A 9,983-nucleotide genomic window follows, 5' to 3' on the forward strand; every position below is an offset into this window, starting at 1 on the left:
GGAACAATCCTGCTGGAATGTTCAGGACCCACAGAACAATCAAAAGGTCCCCTCCCCTCACTGCACTCCATGGCTGCCCACCAGCCGCTCCTGTCCATCTCTCTTCCCACTCTACTTGTCTGTCCCCTCCTCTGCAGCAACCCGTCCCCCAGACTCTGGGGCCTGGGTCAAAGGGGAGACAAAGACAGGATTTATTACCAGTGTGGAGAAGCAGTCAGAACAGGGCTGAAGGCAAGGACTGACCTCCCTGCCATGGGAGGGGACACTGGGCTGTTAGAAAAGGCTGGAAGCCTGGGCTTTTCTGGCTCCTGCCCATAACCCCTAGTGTTCAACTCAACATTGCTGCTTCCTTTTCTCTGAAAACAGAGAAGATGCCCCTGAGGCATTTTTTGGCCTCTAAAGGAAATGTTGAGAGGGAAACAGATGAGACTCCTGTCACAGGGTCATCCTCTTATGGGTATTGAGTAGGACTGGAAACCAGAGGCAACCAGGCCTCTAGTTGTTTCTTAGGTTAGGAAAATTAGGGTTGTGGTACAGAGGGACTGCTTTCTAATTTACAGAGGGCCCTCACATAGCAGCCAGTCAGCAGGAAGGGAAGTAGGGGTCTTGAAAGACAGGAGGCATGGTTCCAGCTGAAGATAAGGCAGCAGGGCTGCTCAGGGTTTACCATCTCTGCCTCCTGGGGTTCCTCCCTCTCAGGGCACACAGAAAAAGCTGCCTTTGGCATCAGTTGGCCTTGGATTGTCTCCTCAGAAGACAGGATGTATGGAGGAGAGGCTAGTGTGATGAGGGGTTCTGAGAATCCAGACTGCTGATCTTCTGTGGGTGGACTCTTAACTTTCCCCATGGAGACCCCTCCAAAATCTTGGTGCTCCTGGAATCCAACACCCTGCTTCCTGCCTAACAGATGCTAGAGAGCAAAGTGGAAGAGCACTGAGCCTTCCCCTCAGTCCCAGCAACCCACTTCTACCTAGACGGATGAGGGAAAACTTGAGATCCGCTCCCCAGCTCCTCCATACGGAGCAATCATTGTCTCTATTTCTGATGAAAAGCTAGAAGTTGGAAATTTTACTGGAAAGGGTAATGGAATGGGAGAAAACAAAAGGATTGGGAGGGGGCAGGAAAAAGGAGAGGAGATCCTGTCTTTTTCTTACCCCCCCCCCCACTTCCCTCCTTCGAGGAGGCAGATTTACAACCTTGGTGTTGGGGGGAGGTGAGCATACGGAAGACAGATCTGCAGTTTTGCCCTCTGAGTGTCTGGGTACTTAGCTTTAACTCCCCCATTAGCATCAATCCCCATCTTGCTGCCCATCCGTCTTCTGACATCAGCTCCTTCCTCTCTGCAGGCCAGGTTTTCTGACCCTAAGTGGCTCTTAAAGGGCCAGTCTAGACCCTTCTCCTCTTTCCGCCATCTCACTACGGGAAGGCGGGGGTATATATATATGCTGTGGTCATTCTTGCTGAGGCCAATGTCACCTGGGTCATGGGTGGGGACAGGGTGACTTCCTCCCCAGTTCTCTGTAGATCCCCCTTATGTCATGGCCCCTATCCTTTGTCTGCTACCTCCCCACGCCTAGAGCCAAGACGCTGCTGGCCAGGGGTTGAGAACTGGAGAAAGCATGTGGATCCTTAGGCAGATCCCCCACCCCACCCCACCCCCCTGCCCATTTCCTGGAGGCCCAGGGCGAGGAGTGTTTTTAATTCTCAGCTAGCAATGGGGGTGGATAGGTTGGGGACGAGGATCCTAGGAGATGCATTGGGCGCCACATTCCTAGCCTTCTTTCCCAAGGATCCAGGATGTGGGCTCGGTGGGAGATTTCAAATCCCTTTTCTGTGAGGGAGATGTCTACCCCGAGAAACCTGCTTGCTAGCGCCTCTCCCCCATTCATTCCTCGGCAACTGAGTTTAGAGGTTAAGTAACGGCAGATTTCTCCCGGTCTTCTGCAGAAAGGCTGTAATTGCCCACCAGGGCTTTCAAGAACGACAGTATGCTCACAAAGTTCCTCCCTGATCTGCCTTCCATCCTGTAAGTTGCAAAACTCAGCAGGCATCGGCGGGGGCTCTCAAGGGCCGAACCATTCTAACTCTTTTGCAGGTATCGAAAGCCCACCACCCACAGCCCCGGAGCTCCCTCTGGCTTGAGATTAGAGGGAGCCGCTGATGGGGTCCTTGGCAAAGTGGCCGTGTCCGAAATAGGAGCCCCCATCGCACCCCAGCGGCCCCTTATTTATCACCCTCCAAACCTCACTCCCAAAGAAGCATAAATATTCCTAATTCCTGAAGGCCGAGTCTAAGCTCGTAAATCTAGGAGGTGGGTGGGAGGGGTCCCGCGCAACAAACGCGACAGAGCTCCGAGGGCTGCGCGCCGCCGACCTCGGGCCCGCCGGTCCCCAGCGGCTCTCGTACCTCGCCGAGCGGCTTCCGAAGCGGCGCGGCGGGCACGCGCGGCGGGCACGCGAGGACGCGGGGGAGGGGCGCGCGGCCTCGCTCCCAGGCGCGCCCCATCCCCCTCGGCGCCCACCAAGCTGTAAATCAGGGCCGAGGCCGCTGGGCCAATGGCAACGCGACTCGTAAATCGACCTGTCAAGAACAGCCAATGAGAGGTGGCGTTAAATCAAGAGCTGTCAGCGCTTGGCCAATGAGAGTCTCCGGGCTGACCATAAATCTGCCTGCGAGAGACAGCGAAGGAGAGAGAGTGTGTGCGCGCGAGCGAGAGCAGGCGGGCGGGGCCGTGGGGGAGGCGCGAGGCGGGGACGGGCGGGCGCTGGCGGGCGGGCGCGGGCGGGCCTGAGACTGCAGTCTGTCCGAGAGACGCCCAGATGGAGAGGGACAAAGAGAGGCTTCGCGCGGGAGGTTGACAGATAGAAGTGGGGGGGATCCAGGCACTGACTTCTCATCCGAACAGTGCCCCAAGAGAAAACCCTCAGGAAAGCCTTGTTTTCTATTCTCTTTCTCCTAACCCAGCCTTTATTGAAATTAGGAAGGGAGGAGATGATCGCAGAGGGCCCCCCAAGGGTGAAACAGCTGCTAGTTTCCTTGCTAAATTTCAGTCCTTTGGTCTTCAGATTCTGAGTCCTCTAAATCTTACCCTTCCCCAGCCCCCAGCAATCGAAGATCAGGAAGTCACTCTGATGTCTAAGAGCAGTCTCTGTGGTCGCTCCCTTCTACTTTGAGGAAGCTTTTGAATTGAATTGAAAAGTGAACCCTTTTACAAGCCTCAGAGTTGTCAACCTTCAGAATCTTGGTTGTTGTTTTGTTTTTTTCAAGATAGGGTTTCTCTGTAGCTTTGAAGCCTGTCCTGGAACTAGCCCTTGTAGACCAAACCTTCAGAATCTGGAAGGGCTGAGCAGGAAGAACTTTTAGAGTTTGCCTGGTCCCCGGAACAAGGCAGCTGTTCTGTAGTGCTAGGCAGCTGTTCTGTAGTGGCTAGTCCTTAATGCTGGCAACAGCTCTGGTTACACTTTGCCCTCAAACCACAGTTTATCACTTACTAGCCCTTTGACTTTGAACAAATTAACCTGTTGGTGTTTGTTTTCCCCTTTGTAAGAAAGTATAATAGATCTCGTCATGGGAATTTCATGCGTCCATGAAATATCTTTGCATGGTTTAGCGCTACACAGAGAGTACCCCCACTCAGTTTTCCACAGATCATGAAACCCGAAGCCTAGAGTGACCCAAGGTCTCAAGTTCATGAAGCTGCCACTCAGGTCCTTGGCCAGGTCTCAGCCCACAGTCCCAGGCATCTGTCTGCACCCTGTCTCAGTAGACCGTGGAGAACATCTAGAAACACAGGCTCTGGATTAGTCCCTCCCTGGGGGGGGGGGGGGGGGGCGGGGGCGGGATATCTTTCTATTCTTATTTCAATACTTAAAATTTTTCTTGTCTCAAAACAGGCATTTAGAGATAGAAAAGGGCCTTGTGGAGGGTCATCTTGTCAACCCAACCCACATTCCATCCCCAGCGCTCTCCTGGTGCTCACCCAGTACCTTACCCTGTCGCACCTTAGAGGAGGATGAAGGCTCTAGGAGTTGAGCATAGTGACTGACACATGAAATTCCCACCTTCCAGAGTCTGAGGCAGGAGGATCAGGCATTCAAGGTCAGCCTCGACCACTAGCGACACCATGTTTCAAAAGAAAGAAAAGAAAAACAATGATCTCAGCAAGGATTCCATGCCTTTAATAGTTAGCACTCTAAAACGTTGAGGCTGGAGGACCATGGGATGGTTATATGGTGAGACCCTTTATCAAAAAGCAAAACCGAGCTGGGCAGTACCGGCACATGCCTTTAATCCCAGCACTTTGGAGGCAGAGTCAGGTAGGTCTCTATGAGTTTGAAGTCAGCCTGTGAGTTCCAGGACAGCCAGAAAAACCTTGTCTTGGAAAACAAAACAAAAACCAAAAAAATCCTCATTCTTCATTTTCCTTGCCAAGTTTGGTGGTGGTGGTGGTGGGTGTGTAGATGCAAATTCTGTTCCTCCACCCTTGGTCAGTGATCTTGCTGGCACTTTCAATACTCAACCCGAAGTCAGAAAGGAAGACAGAGATCCAGCACCATCTGGTGGACATTGTGTTTCCAGGCGGTTTACAGAATGGAAGATGCTTGGGGAAGATGTGCCCTCAAGCCGTTCCTGCAGACTTTCTTCAGCATGGACGGGAAGATCAGAGAAAGAGAGCCTCCCTTGTACAGCTGCCACCCACTAAGCTCAGTTCCATTTTCCCAGAGCACAGTCTCCACCTTGACTGTCTCCATGCTTGGGACACAAGGAACAGAATTCATTGCAGGGATGTAACCTGTAGTGTTGAATAAACCTCCTGGCCTGGGTGGGTATCAGGGCAGTTTTATTAAGGAAAGAAACGCACACCTATAATTGTGCTGTGTTTAATGCAGGACTGTCTCGAGTTTGAGGGCAACTTGGGTTACATAGCAAGACTGCTCAAAGGGGGGAAAAAGGAAAGAAAGCTAAATCTCTCCAAGTCCCATACATGTGCTGCAAGCTGGAAACCTGTCAGTCACAGACTGTGTCTATACCTGGATAGCTCTTTCTACATTGCTCTAGCACAGGTCACCCCAAAGCCTTAACTACTATGTTTCAGTTCTGATCCCGACTTAGATCTTTTTTCCCACATGAACATTCCTGGGCGTTAAAAGCGTGCAGTGTGCAGCTAGAGCGATGGGCTGGGAAGTGAGGGCTACTATACAAACATGGGGCCCTGGGTTGGGATCTCTAGCACACTTGTAAAAGCTGGGCGTGGATATGCATGTCTGTAATCCCAGCTCTGGGGAGGCCATGTCAGGAGGGTACCTGGAGTGTGCTGGATCACCAATATAGCCAAATTTCTGAGCTGCAGGTTCAGTAAGAAACACTGTTGTAAAAACAGCCGGGCACACATTCAACGCAATGCCCATCAAAATCCCAGCAAAATTCGTCAAAAACCTCAAAAGAACTATACTCAATTTCATACGGAAAAGCAAAAAACCCAGGATGGCCAAAACAATCCTGTACAATAAAAGAACTTCTGGAGGCATCACAATCCCTGACTTCAAACTCTACTACAGAGCTACAATACTGAAAACAGCCTGGTACTGGCATAAGAACAGACAGGAGGACCAATGGAACCGAATAGAAGACCCGGATATCAATCCACACATCTTCGAACACCAGATCTTTGATAAAAAAGCAAAAAATATCAAATGGAAAAAAGAAAGCATATTTAACAAGTGGTGCTGGCATAACTAGATATCAATATGTAGAAGAATGAAAATAGACCCATATCTATCACCATGCACAAAACTCAAGTCCAAATGGATCAAAGACCTCAACATAAAGCCAGCCACACTGAACCTTATAGAAGAGAAAGTGGGAGGTATACTTGAACGCATTGGCACAGGGAACCACTTCCTAAATAGAATACCAGCAGCACAGACACTGAGAGAAACAATTAATAAATGGGACCTCCTGAAACTGAAAAGCTTCTGTAAAGCAAAGGACATGGTCAACAAGACAAAACGACAGCCTACAGAATGGGAAAAGATCTTCACTAACCCCACATCAGACAGAGGTCTGATCTCCAAAATATACAAAGAACTCATGAAATTGGACACCAGAAGATCACATAATCCAATAAAAAAAATGGAGTACAGACCTAAACAGAGAACTCTCAACAGAGGAATCTAAAATGGCTGAAAGACACTTAAGGAAATGTTCAACATCCTTAGTCATCAGAGAAATGCAAATCAAAACAACTCTGAGATTTCATCTTACACCTATAAGAATGGCTAAGATCAAAAACACTGATGACAACTTATGTTGGAGAGGTTGTGGGGAAAAGGGAACACTCCTGCATTGCTGGTGGGAGCGCAAGCTGGTACAGGCCCTTTGGATGTCAGTGTGGCGATTTCTCAGAAAATTAGGAAACAATCTTCCTCAAGACCCAGTAATACCACTTTTGGGTATAGATCCAAAGGATGCCAAATCGTGCCACAAGGACATGTGCTCAACTATGTTCATAGCAGCATTGTTTGTCATAGCCAGAACCTGGAAACAACCTAAATGTCCCTTGACCGAAGAATGGATAAGGAAAATGTGGTACATTTACACAATGGATTACTACACAGTAGAAAAAAATAGTGACATCTTGAATTTTGCAGGAAAATGGATGGAGCTAGAAAACATCATATTGAGTGAGGTAACCCAGACACAGAAAGACAATTATCATATGTACTCACTCACAGGTGGTTTTTAAACATAAAGCAAAGAAAGCCAGCCTACAAACCACAATCCCAGAGAATTTAGACAACAATGCGGACACTAAGAGAGACTTACATAGATCTAATCTACATGGGAAGTAGAAAGTAGAAAAAGACAAGATCTTCTGAGTAAATTGGGAGCATGGGGACCTTGGGGGAGGGTTGAAGTGGGGAGGGGAGAGACAGGGAGGGGAGCAGAGAAAACTGCAGAGCTCAATAACTATTAATTAAAAAAAAACTAAGTTGGGCGATGATGGTGTATGCCTGCCTTTAATCTCAGCACTCAGGAGGCAGAGACAGGCGGATCTCTGTGAGTTCAAGGCCAGCCTGGTCTACAGAGCTAGTGCCAGGACAGGCTCCAAAGCTACAGAGAAACTTTGCCTTGAAATAAATGGAGGTGGCTGGAGAGATGGCTCAGAGGAATAATGCACTGGCTGCTCTTCCAGAGGTCTTGAGTTCAATTCCCAGCAACCACATGGTGGCTCACAACCATCTGTAATAAGATCTGGTGTCCTCTTCTGTACTGCAGGATACATGAAGGAAGAAACCTATATACATAATAAATAAAAATCTTTAAAAAAAAAATAAGGTGGAAGCCGGGTGGTGGTGGCACACGCCTTTAATCCCAGCACTCGGGAGGCAGAGGCAGGCGGATCTCTGTGAGTTCAAGGCCAGCCTGGTCTACAAGAGCTAGTTCCAGGACAGGAACCAAAAAGCTACAGAGAAACCCTGTCTCAAAAAAAAAAAAAAAAAAAAGGTGAAAAGAGACCAGGAAAGACAGCACACGCACACACGCATGCACACACAAACACACAAACATGTGCAGAGTGGGGAAGCGTGATGCATTTATTAATAATTGACCTTGGGTGACGCAGGACTGACACACTGATTCCTGGATGGAAAGGGGTGTGCCCAAACACCAATGAGGTTGTCTGTAAAAGTGTCCAAGGATCAAAGGGCTCCTATCCTGCGGACCACGCTCGATGCTGGGCTGGCCTGATGAATGAACTACCAGCTCTAACGGAACCGACGGAAACTCTGTGGCCCGCGTTTCAGGAAGAAGCCATATGCGTGGCGGAACTGGCGGTTCATGGCTGCGTAGAGTACCGGGTTGATGCAGCTGTTGAGCCAGGTGAGGTTGGCAGCCACCATGTGCACTAACCGCGGAGCGCGGCCCCTGGCGTCCAAAATGTTGACCAGCAAGAAGGGGATGTAGCTGAGGACGAAGCAGAGGAACACCGCGAAGCACATGCGCGTCACCTTTCCGAATTCCGATGGGGCATCCGGGGCTCTGCGCTCTTCTGCAGTTTCCCGGACCCTATGATGAGCTTCAGGAAGGCCTCTCTCTACAATATGCTGGGTTGCCTTTCTGGTGCCCTGGTCCCCCGCTTCTGACGGGTCACCTTCCAAGGTCTGCGTGGTCGAAGCACTGACTGACACAGATGAAATCCCCTCACTGGGTCCTTTTGAGGCAAGCCCGCTGTCTAGCTCCTGGAAGTGGCCAGGCATGGCCTCATCTGTCCCAGCCACTTGGTGAGAGCGGATGCTGGCCCGCTGCAGCCTGTAGTGGTCTAGCGCTCGAGCAGCACGCTTCACTTGGCGGTGGATGAGGCAGTAGAAGACGCCCACACTGCTGAGCCCAAGCACAAAGAAGATGCCCATGAGGATGGTGGTGTAAGGCCGGCCTCGCACGCGGTCAAAGCTGCAGGTGCAGACCAGTGGCACCAGGACAAACACATGCCAGAGTGGGGCAAAGCTTGCCACCCCCACAATCCAGCTGCCTACCAACGCCAGCACGATCCCCCTGGCGCTGAAAACTTGGGGAAAGAGCTTAGGGTGGGCGATAAGGAGGTAGCGTCCTAGAGCAATGAGACAGAGGGTGAGAATGGAGACAGAATTGGAAGTAAAGAGGAGGAGGCCGAATATTCTGCAGAAGATGTCGCCAGTGCGCCAATGGAGGTGGAGGTATGTGTCTACGGAGAAAGGCTGCAGGAGCGTGCAGTAGAGTAGGTCAGCCAGGGTGAGGTTGGCAATGAGTAGGTTGAAGCGGGTTCGGAGCTTAGGACGAATGGCCAGTGCCAGCAGGGTGAGCACATTGCCCACGGTGCCTGTGACAGCCACTACCACGCCCCAGATAACAGCAAAGTAACGATAGCCCAACACGGACTGGTGGTAACAGGAGAAGTTGGTATTCGAGGTGTTCCACATGGTAGAGGCTGAAGGGAGATGAGGGGGAGGCGGAATGAGAACTTGGTGTTTGTCTTGCCTCGAATGAACAGCTTTGTCCCTCACACCCGTTCTGCTTCTAGAATTCACTAGAATTCACGATTCTGGAAAGCCTTTCCCATGCCACCTCAGCTCAAAGTTCCCAGCTCTCTCCTTAGGCTCTCTCTGACCTTTCTTTCACATTCTTAGACTTCTTTCCTAAATTCTTATCAACTGTCTCTTTTGGACACCTGTTAATTCTCTGTTTCTGTCAACCCCAGACCCCTCCAGGATGTGTGGAATTCTTCCCATTACCCTGGCATCCTTCTCCCTTCCTGAAGATCAGTCAGGAGTCCCTTGTCCTCTGCTCCTCCTTCTGCACAGTGAGCATTCATCTTTCTTTTTGTTCTTTGATTGTATTGTTATGTAGCTCAGGCTGCCTCAACTCACAGTGGTTCTCTGGCCTCAGGTCTGTACCAGTATTCTCCTGACCTCAAATGTTCTGATTGTAACTACCTGGGGAATGAGAGAACTAAGTAAGTGAGACTGTAACACACACACACACACACTCACACACACTCACACTCACACACACACTCACACACACTCTCACACTCACACACACACACTCTCACACACACTCACACACTCACACACACTCTCACACACACTCACACACACACTCACACACTCACACACACACTCACACACACTCTCACACACTCACACACACACTCACACACACACACTCACACACACTCACACACTCACACACTCACACACTCTCACACACACTCTCACACACACTCACACTCACTCACACACACTCACACACTCACACTCACACACACTCTCACACACTCACACACACACACTCACACACACTCTCACACTCACACACACACACTCACACACACTCACACACACTCACACACACACACTCACACACACACTCACACACACACACTCTCACACTCACACACACACTCACACACACACTCACACTCACACACACTCACATACACACTC

General features: G+C 50.2%; 1 protein-coding gene across 1 annotated transcript; it reads right to left on the bottom strand.

The window, feature by feature from the left end:
• Positions 1-7,629: 7,629 nt before the first annotated feature.
• Positions 7,630-8,957, bottom strand: Gpr84 (G protein-coupled receptor 84). The gene has a single exon (XM_041669243.1). The coding sequence runs from the start codon at positions 8,955-8,957 to the stop codon at positions 7,767-7,769; it is 1,191 nt and encodes a 396-aa protein (XP_041525177.1). The 3' UTR covers positions 7,630-7,766.
• Between the last annotated feature and the right edge of the window lie 1,026 nt (positions 8,958-9,983).

Source organism: Microtus oregoni, unplaced genomic scaffold, assembly GCF_018167655.1.
Source record: "Microtus oregoni isolate MIOR12 unplaced genomic scaffold, Mior012 000019F_ref0000042, whole genome shotgun sequence".
Lineage (NCBI taxonomy): Eukaryota > Metazoa > Chordata > Mammalia > Rodentia > Cricetidae > Microtus > Microtus oregoni.